Source organism: Etheostoma spectabile, chromosome 11 (assembly GCF_008692095.1).
Source record: "Etheostoma spectabile isolate EspeVRDwgs_2016 chromosome 11, UIUC_Espe_1.0, whole genome shotgun sequence".
In the NCBI taxonomy this organism is placed as follows: domain Eukaryota; kingdom Metazoa; phylum Chordata; class Actinopteri; order Perciformes; family Percidae; genus Etheostoma; species Etheostoma spectabile.
Genome location: NC_045743.1, coordinates 13,178,267 through 13,196,066, shown reverse-complemented (window position 1 = coordinate 13,196,066; position 17,800 = coordinate 13,178,267). Strand labels below are relative to the sequence as shown.

General features: G+C 40.7%; 1 protein-coding gene across 1 annotated transcript in view; it reads right to left on the bottom strand.

Moving 5' to 3' along the window:
• Nucleotides 1-17,800, bottom strand: part of epha3 (eph receptor A3) — a 98,984-nt gene that overhangs the window by 74,713 nt on the left and 6,471 nt on the right. Inside the window, 3 exon segments of the mRNA XM_032530303.1 lie at nt 6,869-7,529; nt 8,411-8,422; nt 15,742-15,806. Coding sequence (XP_032386194.1) covers nt 6,869-7,529; nt 8,411-8,422; nt 15,742-15,806 — 738 coding nt within the window.

Here is a 17,800-nt window from a genome sequence, read left to right as displayed (position 1 = left end):
CCATTTTTCAAAACTCTTTCTCAAAAAATGTAAAACCCACCTAAAAAATTTTTTTGGCAATTTGTAAACTTTTTAAAAAATTCCCTTTTTCCATCGACCTGTTCTAATGTGCCCCTTCAAAATGCCCCAAAAAAATACCGGGAGGAACACAACTACGGGCCCGATAAGAAAAACCCCCAATAAAACCCCAAAAGATTTTCCCCAAAAGGGTTTTCGGGCCCTAAACCCTTTAGAAAGCTGTCTCTTTTTCTATAAATGGTTTTCTGCAAATTTTGGATGGGACACGTGATTTCATTGGTATTTTTTAGCCTCCCACTTTTTTTTTCCCGCAAATATTTAAAAGAATGTGAAAAATTAAAAAGCCCTTTTGGCCACTGGGGGCACCCCCAATCCGGGCCCCTTGCCCTTTCCACCCTCTCCCTCCTTTTAATTTCCAAAAAAAGGGGGAATCCGGGCAGGGGCACGCCCAAAGGCACCCGCGGGGAAAAGCCTCCACTTTAAAGGGCAAACTGACAAAAAAGGAGGCCCGGATACATGAACACTATTGTTAAACCCCTTTACCCATAACACTTCATTCACCCAAACACCCCCACAAAGGCACGGGACTGGTTACATTTGAAAATTGTGGGGGCAAAGTATATGGGGAAACCCTTTCTCTCAAAAAGGACATGGAAATCCCAAACCCAAAAACTAAATCCCAAACCCGAACAGGCTTGCTTTCCCCCTGCTACCCCTGTGCAGCTCCCTTTGTCAATGTGGGCAATTTTTGGTTTACGTTTGGGGGGGCTGGGGGAAAAAAGGGCCCCCCCAAGGGGGCCCGGGGACCCGGAACGGGGATAAAAATGCAACTTCATTGCACAAAACGAGAAACAAATATTAATGAAAAGCTATTTGCTAACAAAAAGCCCAAAAAAAATCTGGATTTTAATATATCTAATATATATTTTAATATATATAAAAGCCTTTTGGGGCTCGATCAAAATACTTTTCATTTAATTTGGGGGGAAAGGGGGGTTTTTGTTTGAAGAACTGCCCTTTTTCTTGTGGAGAGCGGGGCCCTTATATAAGGGCCCAAACAAAACCCAAACCCGAGCCTTTTCCAAAGGGACCAAAGGACCCAAATAGCCCCATAATTTCACAGCACCCCGCCCCCCCGCCTGGCAAAAAATTTTAAAATAAAACACAGTAAAAAACAAGGGTAAAATGAAAAATAAAAAGGAAGATGGAATCATGACCGGGGTTTCGCATGCTGTGGCTTTTACAAATTTGGGGCCTATATTTTAAAAAATTAAAATATTTAAAGTAGAAAAAAAAAATGCTAAAGTTTTAGCATTACTTTTTTTTTGGCTAAAAGAAAGAACAATTGTAACAAAAAAATTTAAAAATCCCACCTTAATTCTTAAAAAAACATGGTTTTAACTTAAAATGCTTTAAAACTTTAAAAACTGGTTTTTAACTTAAAAGGGGTTTGGGGCCCAAGTTAAATTGGATTGCTTAAGGGTTTCTGATCCGGGCAGAGAAGCCCCAATTCCTAAAAAACAGAAACGCAAAACAACAACCCCCGGCATCCCTTTAGAGTCTCATCCAAAACTGAAAAATTCCATTTTTGGGGTTTTTAGTTTGGTGTGGGTCAACAACCCCCTGGCATGTGAGTTTTTTTTTTTGCAATTTAAAAAGCAAAAGGGGTTTTTTCGAAAACCTCACCTGGCTCCCCTTCATTTTAAAACCAACTTAGGGAGAAAAATCCCTCATTAGCAGTTCCAGCAACCCCAATCACAATACAGGGAGTCATTTAAATGATTGTTAAAGCTTTGCTTCAAACCAAATGATAAAATGGATGCTACATTTTGGATTTTGGAGTACTGAGCTTGAGCATTTCATTGGTCAGCTTGATGTATGTTTGCGTGACACAGCCAATAAAAGATGTATTGTATAACGTGTCTGCCCAAAGGCCAAGCATGTCTGTGCATGAGGGCAGCAGCTAAATCACTTTAGCGAGAGAGTGGAGAGTGATATAAAACATTCAACATTAGATGGACAGAGGTCTTTGAATCAGCGGCCAAGACCATCAGCCACAGGGGTGAGCAGAGACTGAAAAAAATGAATGCTGAAATCATTGCAGTCGTCAAAAACAAATCATTTTAGAACATGTATCATTAGTGCAAATTATCTTTACCTTATAGTGCCTTTAAAACGTGGCAAAATTACTTTCATTTTTAGTGCTGTTCTCTTCTTCCACTTATAATACAATTTGGTAAGTAATTCATGCAAAACCAGCAACTCGGGCTTAAGTATGCTTGAGTATATGTGTCCCTGTGTCTGTGTATATAGATTTTCTGTATATCTGTAATTCCAACAAGCATTATGGTACTGGCAAATTTGAGGATTGTGTGTCTTGATGAATCCAGTAAGAATGTAAACCTGGGTCTCTCCGCAACGCACAGCAGAACAGCTGCTTGCATTTGCAACACACACTCACACACACTTAACACACGCACACTCACACGCACACACACACACACACACACATTCATACTCAAACTCGACAGACAGACATCCGTTTGCTGTTTTAGGATCAAATTAGGGTTGCAGGAATTTCACGCTGATGGTGGATAGGAGTTAGTTCACCTGCTCCAGTCTGTTCTAATGACAGATGAAAGACTGACTTATCGAGATTAGATCAGGCCTCACATTCTCTGTGGAAAAGCCAAAGCCTGGTCACAAAAAATACAGTAATCCAGACGATGACGGACGCTTCCATTCACCTCGTACAGTCTAAAAAAACGGCACATGCACTCACTGAGATTCTCCCTGACAAAAGATCCGTTGACATCTGCCCTGATATGAATGATGAAATATCAAAATATGCTCACAGCAATATACACTGCATTATGTGAAGTATGTAATGCAGCCATCCGCCACACACATGCATATCACACACACACACATACACACACACTCTGGTAACAGCAGCTCACACACAGTGTCCCATTGCCAAAGCCAGACAGAATTCAAGTGTTCCTTTGAGGGCGCCACTGAATAAACATCCCCGCTTTCGCAAACATTTCAGGCTACACCACACACACACACACACACACACACACACACACCAAGCAAGATAATGTCCAATACTGGAGTGTATTCTATTAAAGCCATTAAACACACTTTGAAGTCTGTGTAAACAAGGGCAACTGCTCTCCTCTCTCTCGTTTCCTCTGTCACTCATAGCCACATACACACACACACACGCTCACACACATGCACACACACACACACACACACACACACACACACACACACACACACACACACACACACACACATAGAAAAGACGCATAGGTTAATAGAAGATGCTGCTTCGAGGTGTCAAAGCATGTAATATTCAGCAAAGGTGCTCTATCTGTCTGACTCGGAACGGTCAAAGCACCCAACACCAAAACACCAAATCCAAACAATTGTATGTTTTGTTACTAGATTATTCATCATATTAGTGGTCTTAGCTGAATGTCATTTTGTTTGTTTATTTTAGAGAAACAGCAATGTAAGAAAGAGTATCCAATTATAGAATGCACATTTTTCCCCTTGTACAGCCAATTTAATAATAAATCAACAACCTTTTCTGTGGAGTCATTAGTTAAAATATGACCAAGTGTGTTTGGGGCCTGATTTCTGTCTGTGACATGTAAACACTTGAGAAACTGTGGTTCAGACATCTGTTCATTTCATACCTTTTTATCTGTCTGTAGCACTGTAAACATGTTTTCATCTATCTCGCTATCTGTCTGTACGGTGACCTAATCCGCATGCAGTCATCTATCTGTTAACACAGAGGGCCTGGAGAGCAAGCTGTGCGCTGGGGCCCCCAACGGCTGCACACGGGGGTTGTGGGGGCCTGTTGGTGCAGCTGTCCCACTCCAGGGTAACATAAGACCTTATTAGAGTCCATTAGACCTCTCTAAAACTAATAAGAGATTGTCAAATACATCCCAACATTCACACAATTCACAGAGACAGTGAAAGGAGGGTGGTATGAAGGGGGACAGCGGGCTTCCATTTGTCTACATCACATCCTATTCTAACTACAACTGTTGTCCTTTCAAATTTGGGGGGGAAGCTGAATTTGTGGATTGAAGCTGCACACATTTTGAATAAAATATTATAACAAAATAGTTTATTTCCCCTATATATCATTAGGATAAAGATTTAGAAATCACACAATTTACTTCTAATTAAGAGCTATTTGAATGCCTTTAAAGGTCTTTAAACACATTTTTTATGGAAGTAAATACGGTTTGGAAGTAAATGGCCCCGGTCAAATGTTTCTTTTAAACCTGCACATTCATACGTCATGAAAACCCTTATTTTGTTTGTCATTCTTTTGCCTACAATTTACCTTCTCCCCCAAGCTGTTTACATATTGCACATATGAGGTTTTCATCTGACAGCTGCGACAAAGTTTCTCCTCGCATCTGGACAGTGAGACAGGCTCGTCTGCAGTCCACAGCCCCAGAAAAGGAGCTTCCCTTGTCTCTGACAGCAGGGGCTTGACCTGAGAGACCGCCTTTGATCTTAAATTAACACTGAGCATGTTTCTGGAGACGAGAGAGTTGATGAACATGGGAGCATTTAGGGCCAGCAACAATAGCTAGAACTAAGAGCTAAAGACAAACTTTTTTTTTTTTTTTACTTTAAGGTCCAGTGTGTAACATGTTTAGTTGTTCATTATCAAAATCAGTGTTGTCCGTTCACAAACTTGTCCTTTTTCATGAATATTTACCACCACCACCAATTCCAAGTATTTCTTTTGGCTTGAAATTTTAGGTTGCCAATTGCATGAACTGGGGAAGACGCTCCATATTCATGCGCCATCTTGAAACAGGTTAGCTGGTAAGGGACATACAGGATATACTGCTCCGCCTTTCGCATCTTCGCTGTCACAAGATAAACTCACAGTTTCTGCTAATGCTGCTAATGGGTATCGTCACTTTCAGGCCACGGCAAGTTTGAAGAAGGAAACATGGAGGACCAAGCATATTCAAAATCCAAATTTCAGGAAGAGGAGTCTTCTTCTTCACCCAGAAAAAGAAAAAGGATAGTGAAAAGAGCAAAAGACCGGCTTTTTGAAGTGTGAAGGCTACCGTGGCTGTCATACGCACTTTGAACAGCATGGCACGAGAAAGTTGATTGCAATATATGATCTCAATTCTAGATGGGAGAAATTTCTACACATTGGACCTTTAAAGCCATTGTGGCACAGCCACTAGATGCTGTGCCTGGCTCTTTTGGCAGAGGCATATCTTGTCCAATATTGACCATAGAAACCAGCCACAACAAAGGGAAGGTGGGAGTTTCACATGCAGCTGGAGATTCCGTCTCAGCTGTTTGTCTTTGGCATGGTCAAACAAAATATACAGAAACATAAATCAGTGAAGCATAAATTAAGCAACCACTTCTGTTGTAATTTTACATTATTTACAGGATATTTAACACATAACATACATACATATACGTTTAACTTACTGCTTTAACATATATTGTATACTATATTTTATGTATTTAAATATACTTTCTACAAAACCTATGGTGGGACATTATGAAAACACATTTACGGAGCTGCTGCACTGGATGAGCTAGTGTACGGAAGCAAAACATCTTGTTGCAGAAAAACACTGATAAAATACTGCAACTGTAATTGATAAAAGCTGTAACACTAGCCACAGAAGCCACACAGGAAATTGAATGTTGCAAAGTTATCTAGTTATGTTATGCATATGTGCATACACACAGCCCTTTTTTGAAAAGGTAAAAATACACATGCTTGTTGGGAAGTTACTAACTCATAAAACTGCTCATTTTAGTCACACTTGGATCTGCTGAGATGAAAGGCACATGGGGACACTTAACCTTTGAACCCACTGGTTGCTTGATCCCAAAGGGGATGTAAAAGTTACTAGGGGCATCAGGTGCTTTTGTCTAAGTAGTTAGTAAAATCAAATGAAGAGGAACAAGTACAGGCAAAGGGACAATAACAATAAATGTACAAGTTGTTTGGAAAACAGCCAAATATGCTAGTAAAACCCTTAGGTAATGAGTAATGAGCAATGTTTCAAGTTCTGTAGCACCAAGAGCCACAAAGAGTTTCAGTAACTTCTATCATTGAAATGTTTTGATTCTTTCCAATAACCAACTGGCTACAACTTAAATCAATCCCCATGCAATGCATGTGTGATGATAATGATGTGACAGACTGAAAATGAAAGGCAAAGCCAAGCAGCCAGACATGTACTTTTTGGCTTTAGCAACCACCTCCCAGGCGACAACCGACTGGTGAGGACGAGAATCTCCAGACTCCAATAGCTACCCACTCATGACTCCACCAACACCCACAACCATCACCACAACTATTTCATTATTCACCATCCACTCCAGCCTATTCCTTTCTTCTGGGTCATCAGTCCCATCCTTGCGGCTCTGGTTAAGATCTTCCCATAGCTAATGATGTGTCACACAGAAGATGTCTATTGAACCACTGCATGCTGCACCACGCAGCTCACAGACCTGGATAACAGATCACACACATCCGTGTACAACTATCCAGCAACACTGTGGGAAAAACCTCTTTTGAAAGTATCCCACATACATAATGCCCATACCCACACAACCATACACACATGTATACACAAAGGTCGGGCATTAGGAATTAAATTCTGTGCTGACAGTTATGAAGTGTGACAGTCTTCTCATCAAACACTTTGCACACTTTGCAGCCTTGGCAAACTTTGTTTTGTATGTATCACCGTATTTGAAACAGAAAGTGTGAGGGAACTGAGAAATAAAATGCAACTTAATGAAAGAAGAGCTGTCTTACTTTGGCAGGTGTTGCTTCTCTCCTCGTATCCTGGGTTGCACAGACACTTCCCAATAGGCACGAGCCACTCCCCCTCTGTGCTGCAGTACATTCGCGGAGGCTCCTCCTCTTTGGAGTGATTGACACATGAGCCTTTGACCTCAACCAGCGACTGGGAGTCCATGGGCACCGTATCAGGGAAGGAGGCCAGATTCCTCACAGTCTGCGGGCACTTCTTGAAATAAACCCTCACTGAAACTAAAGCTACGCAGGCGCCCACGTCCTGGAACGCCAGGTAGAAGCCCTTCTTAGTCATAGGACCCACCTCACGCACCTCAGTGTTGAGCTTGAGAATGCGATCTCCGAGGTCCATTTGGGTGAAACTCTCATCAGCGGCGATGGTGTCAATCTTAGTGAACTGGTGTTCTCTGAAGTGGCTGCCCTGGTCGTCGTCCGTCTCCAGGTAGAGGAGGTTGAAGGTCTCCTTGCAGGTGCCCAACACCAGCGGGATGGAGTTGCAGTCCCTCAGGGTGAACTTCAGCTCCACGTAGATCTTCTGGGCTGACTGGCGAGGGATCCAGTTGGTGCGAAGCCAGTTGTTCTGGCTGTACTCCATCACATTGCAAACCTGGAAGGTCCTGATGGGAGTGTAGTGCTCATCCACCCCACTGATCTCCTCCCACTGAAAAAGATGGAGAGAAGGAGAGATGGACAAGAGAAATGGAGGGAGACGAGGAGGAGCAACAAACAACAGAGAGAGAAAGAGAGAAACATGCAAGAGGAAATAGGGGGAACATTTGAAGTTGAACAGGAGGAGATGGTGGAGGACGCAGGTAAGGCAGAATGAACAAAGGTATTCAAAAGTTTAGGTAAAAAATATATGGTGATGAGAGGACAAATAACAGAGACAGAGCAAGGTGATAGAGGGAAAATAGGGTTTAGGGTCAAAAGACAAGAAAAAAGGATCCAAGATATTGTAAGGAAGTCAAAGAAGAAGGAGTTGGAAAGAGGGAGTTTGGAGTCAAAGAAGGAGGAAGAAAGAGGAAAGGAAGGGTGGATAGCAGAGAGAAAAATAAAAAGTTATCTCCACCCTGTAAGCACTTACGAATAAATTATTTAGATCCACATTCACTCTTGCTGAATACTAAGCATCTAATAAACACTTAAGGGTGAAAAATCACACTACCAGATCTCTTGTAAATTACTAAAATTAATTAAAAGCAAACTTGCTGCCTTAGCCAAATTTCCTCGATTAGAGCACTGTGAAAATATCTCAGAGAAAAATCAGGAAGTGTGATTTCTCTTCTCAATCCTACTAAATTTGTGTAAAGCTGCTTAATTGCTGTTAAATATTAACAAAATCTTATAGTGTTTTTTTCCACCCTTTTACTAACATGTTTTTTTTTTTCTACAAGTGCGGTCTTTCAAGCTGCAAGTCTTGGTTATTTGCATCACAGTACTACTGCTACTAAAGGAAACGTGCTGAATCCACTATGAAACAAAAGAAGCTACGAAGTATAGACAGATGTGAGTGTATACCAGGAACGTTCGTGGCTATCTTACATTTTCCCTCCACTGGGAGAAAGCAATGAGAGGAGAGGAGAAAAAGAAAGCGGGGTCACTCCTTTTGAATTCAACACAGCGGGAAGACTCATTGATCATGCGCATTGGCTTCGCTGTCCAGGCAAATCAACACTGAATCAGAGCGATGATGAATGGGCAAACACCTGAAACACTGGGCTCATTGTGGTTAAAATGACAGTCATTACAACGAATGGTCCTAAATGTGTAAATTGATGCTTTTTACTATTTGTATTTCATTCCGTGAAAAATTCTGAATGGATGTATGCCTGAATGAGCAGTGCTTTCTTCAGAGAGAGAGAGAGAGAGAGAGAGGGAGAGGGAGAGACAGAGAGAGAAAGAGAAACGCTTTCTGGGTAATTGGAAACTGAATTATCGCTCCTTTCACACAAGCATTAATGGAAACATAAACCCACACACACATATACATTCACATAAGGCTCATGTGAAGTGTTTAAAGTCCCAAAGCAGGCGGACACAGCAGGTGCTTTCAGCCTAACACCGGAATTAATGACGAGCTAAGAAAGTCGAGGTTCTCTATTACATGGTTTTGTGTGCCTGTGTGCGGGGTGTGTGGGTGCAAAGCATATATATATGAGTGTGTGGTGTTCAAGGAGCTCTCAGGCTGAAGGATAGCCACTTGCTTTTCATCTCAAAGTAAAGTTGACCCATGAGAGAGAGAGATAGATAAGAGGGAAGAAGAAGAAGAAGAAGAAGAAGAAGAAGAAGAAGAAGAAGAAGAAAGGGGAAAGCAGAGGAAGTGAAAGAGATAGAGCTGAAATAAGGAAGAGGGAGGGAGAGATAAAGTGAGAAGAAAATTGAGGGGAGAGATTCCATTGGTGTTTAGTCTCCCCTGTCAGGCTTTCCTCAGCGTCACCTCATTCATCAGACTATAGTCCAAGTTCTTTATAGGTCTAACAATAACAGGGGGAGACACTATTGAGTGGGGCTAGATATGAAGAGATGAAGCTAAACTTAACATTTCACCTCACTTTACTCTCGAATTAAATAGCTTAGCGTAAAATATAGGTAGAAATAAGGATGTGATAACCTGCAAAATAAATTGATGATAGACTTTGACACAACAGAAAGAAGAGGAAGACAAGAGCTTCCACTTGATTGCTGATCAGTGATTCTGTTGACATTATGTTTGATATGACAACGTACTTACAGTTTACATGAAGAGAAAGCATCCCAATCTGCTTCAGCTTTATATATATATATATATATATATATATATATATATATATATATATATAATATATATATATACACACATTCTGTTATATAGTTAAACATGGCTTTCTGCCAGGGTTGCTAGCAACACAACCTGGAATCTAACTTTTTTGTGCAGATATGATGTGTCCCCGCTGTTGGTTAAAAATATTACCTACTAATGAAACCACAATACAGAACTATACAGATTACATTCTGTCCGAAAATAAATTCAAATAGGCCACACGTGTCAACCTTGTCACACCAAGTTAAAAAGTGCAGTTAGAACCATGATGTGATTACATTACAGCATGTATTTCGTTGCAACTCTGTCTCCTAGAAATTAAATGTATACACTACAAATTAACAGCAGAAAATATGTTTGAATGTTGCACAAATTATGTTTTTAATGAGAAAACATTTTAATGAAAGTATCTGAAAAGTCATAACACATTAGTTTTCCCTCTAATGAAGCTCAGTGCAAAATTCCTTCAGGAAGACTTCTAAATAAACTTCAATCACCATCATCTCTCACTAAAACTATTCAGCTGTTAAGAGGCATTCACTTTTTAGTAATCAAACCAGAATTGGCCACAAAATTCATGATCCAATCACAGCATGCCATCCTGCTTTAAATGTGTTCTCTCCTTGCTTTCAGCTGTCTATTCAGGCAAATGTGCAACCCTCCTCCTCCCTCCTTTCCAGCAGTCAGGTCCTACGTTCGGTCTCCAGGTTCCCTCTCCACATACAAGAAATCTTAGCATTCTATCTGCAACATAGTCTTTCCTGATTGAATATCTGTTTGTGGCATTCTAGCATAAACCATGATTATCATTTTCATGGTTATGTTCAGGCATTTAAAGCACTATGATGTCTTGTTTCCACATTCCATGATAACTTGTTTCTCCCCAAACCACAATATTTTCCCAACATTAACCAAAGTGTTTCTGAACTTGTGTAACTCAGGATGCAAAGCCTGGTCTCTGGTGCCAAAGTCTTGCAATTTGTTTGTTTTCCATTACCCACAAAGTACGCTACACTGGCAATATTACTGAACATACACATCTATATACTGAGTGAGCAAGTGTGTGTATTTATGAACATAAACTATGTTTCACTTGCTGTCCTAAGTATGAGCATGTTGTGTGCATCTGTGCATTTGTGTTTCTGTCTGTGTGTGTGTATGTTTTTCTATGTGTGTGTGTGTGTATAATACTCTGTCTTTGCAAGCAGATGTCTGTGAGAGCAGCAGGATTTGTGTCTTATCCCTTTATGTTCTTTCATGCCCACCAATATGATGCAAACAGAGATAAATCTAAAGCGACTGCGAGTGATTGCTCTCCACTTTTAAGCTGTCTTTGGGAAGGGTCTGAAGTTTGCTGTACACAAACAGTCACACACACACACACAAACACACACAGACACACAGATTCAAAATCAAACCCAGGTGTGCTTATGTGTGTGTGTTTGTGTGTATGCGTCAGTCTGTATGTATGCTTAAATGTTGGTTTCAGACTTGCCATATCCTATTCCAAAGAAGATTACTTGCTTGACTTAAGCAAGTCTCTGCCAAAGTAAATGAGACCTCCGCTTGATGTGAGGATCCCACTCTGGAGGATAGCATCTATTACATGGAGGTATCCTCTTCCCCATCCCCAAACATTGCATCATGACAACCTTGAATCACTTCCCCAAGTTTGTTAACTTAGGCTTGTTTTGTGTCCTTCACTTGACAAGGAGGAAGAGGGAGTGATGTAAACAGAGTTATAGAATGTTCTGGGCATGTTCTTTCATGAACATCCTAATTGTCAGCCAAGAATAGTGTTTGTTTTTTTCTAATCCAGAGGAAACATTTTTACCTCGACTACCTTTCGGAGGCAACTCCCACTATGAACTGTTGGAACTGTTTGTAAGTCAACCAGGATAAATAAAGATTTCAAGTGAGCAGCAACCCCCTTGTTTCTCTCCATGGGGGCGTAACTCCTCTCTCTCTCTGTCCTCTAATTGATATATAACAACACTAGGACCCTACACCAGTCCTGGTGGCCTCTGACCCCGACCCCTGATGGTCACAGTTGGGGCACAGTTTGATGTGATCCTGCTCCTGGTTTCTCTGATCTGTGCTGTAGGTAGGTGAAGCAGCTAAAGGGACAGTGAAATGGAGTGTGGTAACCTGATCTGCTAATGACATCTACAACTACGGCAACAGGCACGCCTCAGAATTAGAGAGTCAGCACACCAGTTCACCCACTTCAAAGAAACGCAGGTCAATGGGAGTTAATGGACCAGTTTATGGACCAGTATAGGGTAACAATGCATTTAAGACTTGTTGTGATTAAGGAAGATTGAGAATGAGCGCCAGGCCAAAAAACGCCCCTTAGCTGTAATATATTCACAACAAACTACAACCTGTTGTGAGCTATTGCTTAACTAATACAAAAGAGTTGAGTTTTTTATTGTAGTCCTTTTTCGACGTGGGACTACTAATATATTTGAAACTGTCCATTATACCTCTGCAGCTGGAGTTGTTAAATGTAAAAAATCTAGAGCGCCCAGAGCAAGAGCAGAGCCGTTGAGCTCCATTGAGGGCAGTGGGGTCACAGACACGACAACTGCAGCATATCAGTCAGAGGACATTTCATCAGCCGCTCTTACCAAAGGGAAACCTAAATACACACTTCATACCTTCTAGTGTTTTTTGAACAGCTCAAAGCCTTGCCCTACTAGTCCCTGGTTATGCATTGCACAGGGACGCATCTGCAACAATTGCTGAAGGATGCTGGAAACAATGAATTTTCAACCAATTCCAAAGAACTGCGACTGCAGTAGTTACATTGGGAGGACATGTTGCTGGTTTGTTTGTGCTTTTTTAATTATGCTCAAGTGTAATGCATTTCTTGTACTAAAGTGTGTATCTGAATATGTTGCCATGCTGTATACTGCTGTCAGTCAGAGGGTTTGCATCAGCTGGTCTTACAAGAAAGAAAGTAACTAACACACTTTATATTTCATTCTCTTCCGCCTCCTCTCTGGTGCCTATGCCCTCCCTACTAATCCTTGTTTATGGATGGGCTTTTCTCTGTACTCTCTCTCTTTCTGGGCGACAGGGGAGCGATTTATGCTGGTCAGCTGATTTCACAGATGGGGTGGCAGCAGGGCATGGGGGGGCTTTAAGAACCATTGGCTGACTAAAGAAGTTGAAAAAGCAGTCTGTACTTTGACAGCAAAAATAAAAAATAGAAAGCTGGCTGACTGAAGTGGTGGACCTCGTCCAGAATATAGAAAGACATGCCATTATACTGTGCATGGCCCCCCCACTGCCCTCCTCGTCCAGACCTGAGAATTAGTATGTGAGATGTGAATGTCTGCGTGTGTTAAGTATTTCTCATGAGTTCACACATTGTGACTGCCGGCTTTTTTTTCAACAGATGTCAAGTTGTATACAAAGCTCAGTCAATGCCATTGTGACTTTGCTTTTATGAAAGATCTACAATCCTGTGGAGAGTATAAGCCTAACATGTATACACATTTACAAGCAGGACATTTCCCTGCACTTACAATACAAGTTCTACATTATTTTCCTTTTTTATTCTTGGATTGTGAATTAGCAGTCCCATTCACTTCATCATAATGATGTTTTTATAGAAACCCTGTTCTATAACATATGGCATACACTTGTTTTATTAGTATAAAAATTACAAAACATTGTCAAAATAAGTAGATGAGCAAATATGTGGGTTTCTATTCTTTTTCTACATTTAATGTTTAAAATATTTAGTATATCAAATTTCACATTGTAAATAATCACTAGCTAAGCAAAAACAAACATTTGAGTCAATACACAACAAGCGTGGCAAAAAAACAGAAATTCAGTTGTATTCCTCTGTTGGTTCCTGTGAAAAATGGACTTCACTTTGTATATGCCCATTAATTCAATTTTGTATTCACAGTCAGTGTCTGGGGTGTTGGTTTGTTGCTGAAGAATGCTATGAAAGCATGCAAGAATGTAATCTTTAACACTCTTTAGTCTTGTGAAGGACTAAGCCCCCTGGACACTGCTCAGCAATCAGCCTGCCTCCCAGACAGATAACAGTATATCTGGATCACACACACTCTACACACACACACACACACACTTGTCAGTCTAGTTGCAGGCTCTGGAGCGAACATCTTGTGGAGGCTAAGCTCTTAATTTGTTCTGACCGGAGCACGGTGTGTCTCGGTAGGCCAATAGCCGCGGCCTCTCCATCAATGTGAATAGTGTTTGTATGTGTGTGTGTGCGTGTGTGTGTGTGTGTGTGTGCGCGAGAGTGAGGGCTCAGTGCCCATGCCACATTATGAGAAATCATTTGTGAGCAGCACTCTCCCAGGGCAGGCTGCTTATCGGAGCGCAGTCAGTGGATGACGTGAGTAATTACAGATGATTCACCTTGAGGACTTGATCATCAGCAATATCTCTCTCTCTCTCTCTCTCTCTCTCTCTTTCTCTCTCTCCGTCTTGCTCATCCTTTGCCGTCCTTGCTTCTCTCCTCTTCTCTCTCTTTCTGCCCCTCTCTCTTTGTTCATCCATTTTGCCTGTCTCTGTCTCTCCTTTCTTTTTGATCCCCTTTAACTCTCTGGAGTCATTCTCATGACATTGGCTTCCATTGCTGTATACTGTATAACCACACGCTTTTCTTCTGAACTCGTTCAAAGCAAATAACATGAAATAAAGCAGATCTCTCTGTGCACACTGCATAACTTCGTTCACACATTCCAATGTTCAATGCGGGATCAAGACCCTGACATTGGTGTGCTTTTTCCTACACGTGAATAACTTCTATCAGCACAACATCAATCTCTCCTTGAAATGGACACGCAATTGTTCTGTAACCTGCAATTGTCTTTAGACCAAACGCTTGCTGTGCTTTTTCCTTCGGGTCATTTTTTCATTGTGGTTCAACCTCATGAAGAAACTGAGCGTTTTGACGGAGCCAGCACTGTATATGGCCGAAGGAAACAAGGTTTGGCAGCTCGACAGAACAAATGACTGGATTACTTTAAGCAACTGCCAAGGAGTAATTCTAACACTTAATAAAGAAAAAAATTAGAAAGTGTGTGTGTGTATATGTGTGTATGTTGTGTGTGTGTGTGTGTGTGTGTGTGTGTGTGTGTTGTGTGTGTGTGTGTGTGTGTGTGTGTGTGTGTGTGTGTGTGTGTGTGTCGGTGGGCCAGCCCCAAGGCCCAGTAGTCTAACTAGTTAGACAAATAAACACTGAGCAGGAGACCACTGGAGGGACTTTGGTAGCAGAGAGAGGCTGATAGACGAGGCTGCAGAGATTTTTTTTCACAAGTATGGAACTTTGTTACTGCAACATTGCGGCTTGTTTTTTTTTGTTTGTTTAATGAAAGCTGTAAAATCCTTACATGTACTAATATGTTTGTTTGTTGTTGTGGAAGAAAAAGTTTTCTGTAGCACTAAAATATCTCATGTCTCAATTTAACATGAGTGCTATACGTAGATTTTTGAACAACTTGAAACATGTGTTAAAAGTCTAGTGACTGTATTAAAGGATGTGTGACAGACATAATGGTGTGCATTTTCATTTAAGAAGAAATGGATTAACAAGTGAAATCTCAACAATGGAATTACAATGTGTACATGCAACAGCAGGTAACGCTATCTCTGTAATACATTTACCAAAAAATGGGTAAGCCTATCAAAATTCTAGTGTGGATGATTTTGTGTCTACAACCGAAAATCCTTTAATGCTTTAATCTTTCTTTAAACACATGCACACTTAAATACACATAGCACCGCACATACAAGCATTACATTTTCCCTTAAGTATCTTGACCATATGGCAAGCTCCAAATGCTTAACCTTTAACCTAAGAGACGGAGAATGGACAAAAAAAAACGTCTAAAGAAAAGTGGGTTAATCTGCACATGGCTCATTGGGTCAACATAACATAGTGAGAACCACAGGAGTTTGAAAATCCTGATTTAATGTGGTGTAGGGTTGAATCCAACATCCAGTTAGTGTTGGTGGATGTCCCCCCATAATGTAGGCATGTTAAGACACGGTGTAGGTAAATGTAGAGATAGAGGTTACTCACCCCATGCAATGGGTAGGAAATCCATCCCAACTCCCCTTGGCTTGCTTTAGAATCTAACAGGTTGACTGTGGTGAGGAAGAGAAAGAGAGGAAAAACAAAGAACATATGAGTGTCTAGGCCTTGTTAGCCCCAATTAGTTTCATCTAATCCCACCGGAGGGATCCCCAACCTCAAGCACTCATCATGACTTTATTTGCTCAGCTGCCACACACACACACACACACACACACACACACACACACACACATACACACACACACACACACACAAACACACACACACACACACACGCTACATATCCTATGCTAACCAATGGTGAGAGCTGGCTTTCTTGTCTATCCGTCTAAAGCAGCAAAGCAGGAGTTGGTCGGGCAAACTATAGATTCTGCACAAATATCCTGAAGATATATTGGACTAAACTAGACATTTCAATATTTGAAAAAAACAAAAAAAACAAGAAGCGTTTCTATTCCAAAGCTCATGCTTTTGACCCATGGAACAACCCGTTCTACTACACCCGTGGTGATTGGACTGTCACCAGGTAAAGCACAACATCAGATCTAAATTCAGAGGCAATCAGCAGTTTCTGATGTGGTCAGAATGTGACTGGCACTGAAAACAAAATATAACTCCATTTATAATGAATTCACATACAATGCTATGTTTGTCCTGCCAAGAATTGATTCATATCAAACAGAAACCAGGATGCAGAGAGGGAAATCCGTGTCTAATAAATGGAATATGGCAAATCAGACAAGGAGCTCCATTTGCATGATGGTAAAAGTTGAGGCTTTGGGTTTCACAGGGTGCCAAAGTAGCCACCATGTCAGTATTTATGGTGGAGCAGAGAGCAATTTTGGTGTTGAATCTTTCTGGCAAACGCACTTATTATATTGCCCATGTCCTCAGACCAAATTGGTCACCTCTATGCACACATAAACAGACAATGCTTAATCCACTTTACCATGAAGTATCTTTCTCAAGCACAGAAGAAATGAGCTTCAACGTTGTCTATTCTTAGTATGTACAAATGGCTGTGGTGTGAATTATTGGCATTGAATACAACTGTCAGTATGGACCATGACATATGGAGTGAGGAATGTGAAGGCAGCCTTGTGCTGTATGGATTCTCCACTATCACTGCATTTTGGCACCAGATTTTATTTGGGTTCAATCTTGAAACAATAAATACAGCTTGTGAATACTTCCACTTTGATTAAAATAGCAGTAAGCAACTGTTCATGTGACTACAATAAAACTAACGGCAATAAGTTGGCAATATTCATTTAAATTGATTACCTTTCAACCCTCATGTTGTCCTCGGGTCAAATTTGACCCATTTTCAGTTTTTTATCAAAAAAAATGGGCCTTCGAAATAAGCGCTGAAAATATCAACATTAGAAATATCATTTATAACTTAATAACTTTGGAAAAAACACCAAAAAAAAGCACCTACAACATTGAAAAAGTGACAAAATGTTGGAAAAAGCCATAATGGTTGACGGGAAGACAACACAAGGGTTAAGTAAAATTGTTATTCTCTTTCATTCTGCTTCCCAAAAAGAGAAAATGAATAGGCTCTAATGTTGTATTTGTAGTGTAAAGAAGAAACAAACTGATAAACCAAGTGGGCAAAAGTGTGATAAATGGTGATACAACCATGGTTGTTGTGACTCTTGTGTGTGCATGTTTTAAGGAAGATTTTTACTTTTTTATTACTGGGCATTCTAAAAAGGGCTTTTCAAAGCTGTTGGGGACAACATTTTTAAAATAATTCTACAGTAAATGTGTTATGTTGACAGTGACGGATTTTGATGCATCCAAAAAATATTACAGATTTATATAGTATGTATTAAGATTTACATGTCGCTGCCATTACTAACCTGCACACTAAGTGACCTGCATCTAGTGCAAACAGATGGTAAAACAATAAAGTCCCACCATTCTAATGGTCTCTCCTTAAAGTTTAAACGTGAAACTGACTCAGCCTCTTCCTCATCCTGCTGAGAGCAAATCAGTCCACAGCTCAACACACATAAACAAGTGTACACACAGAGAC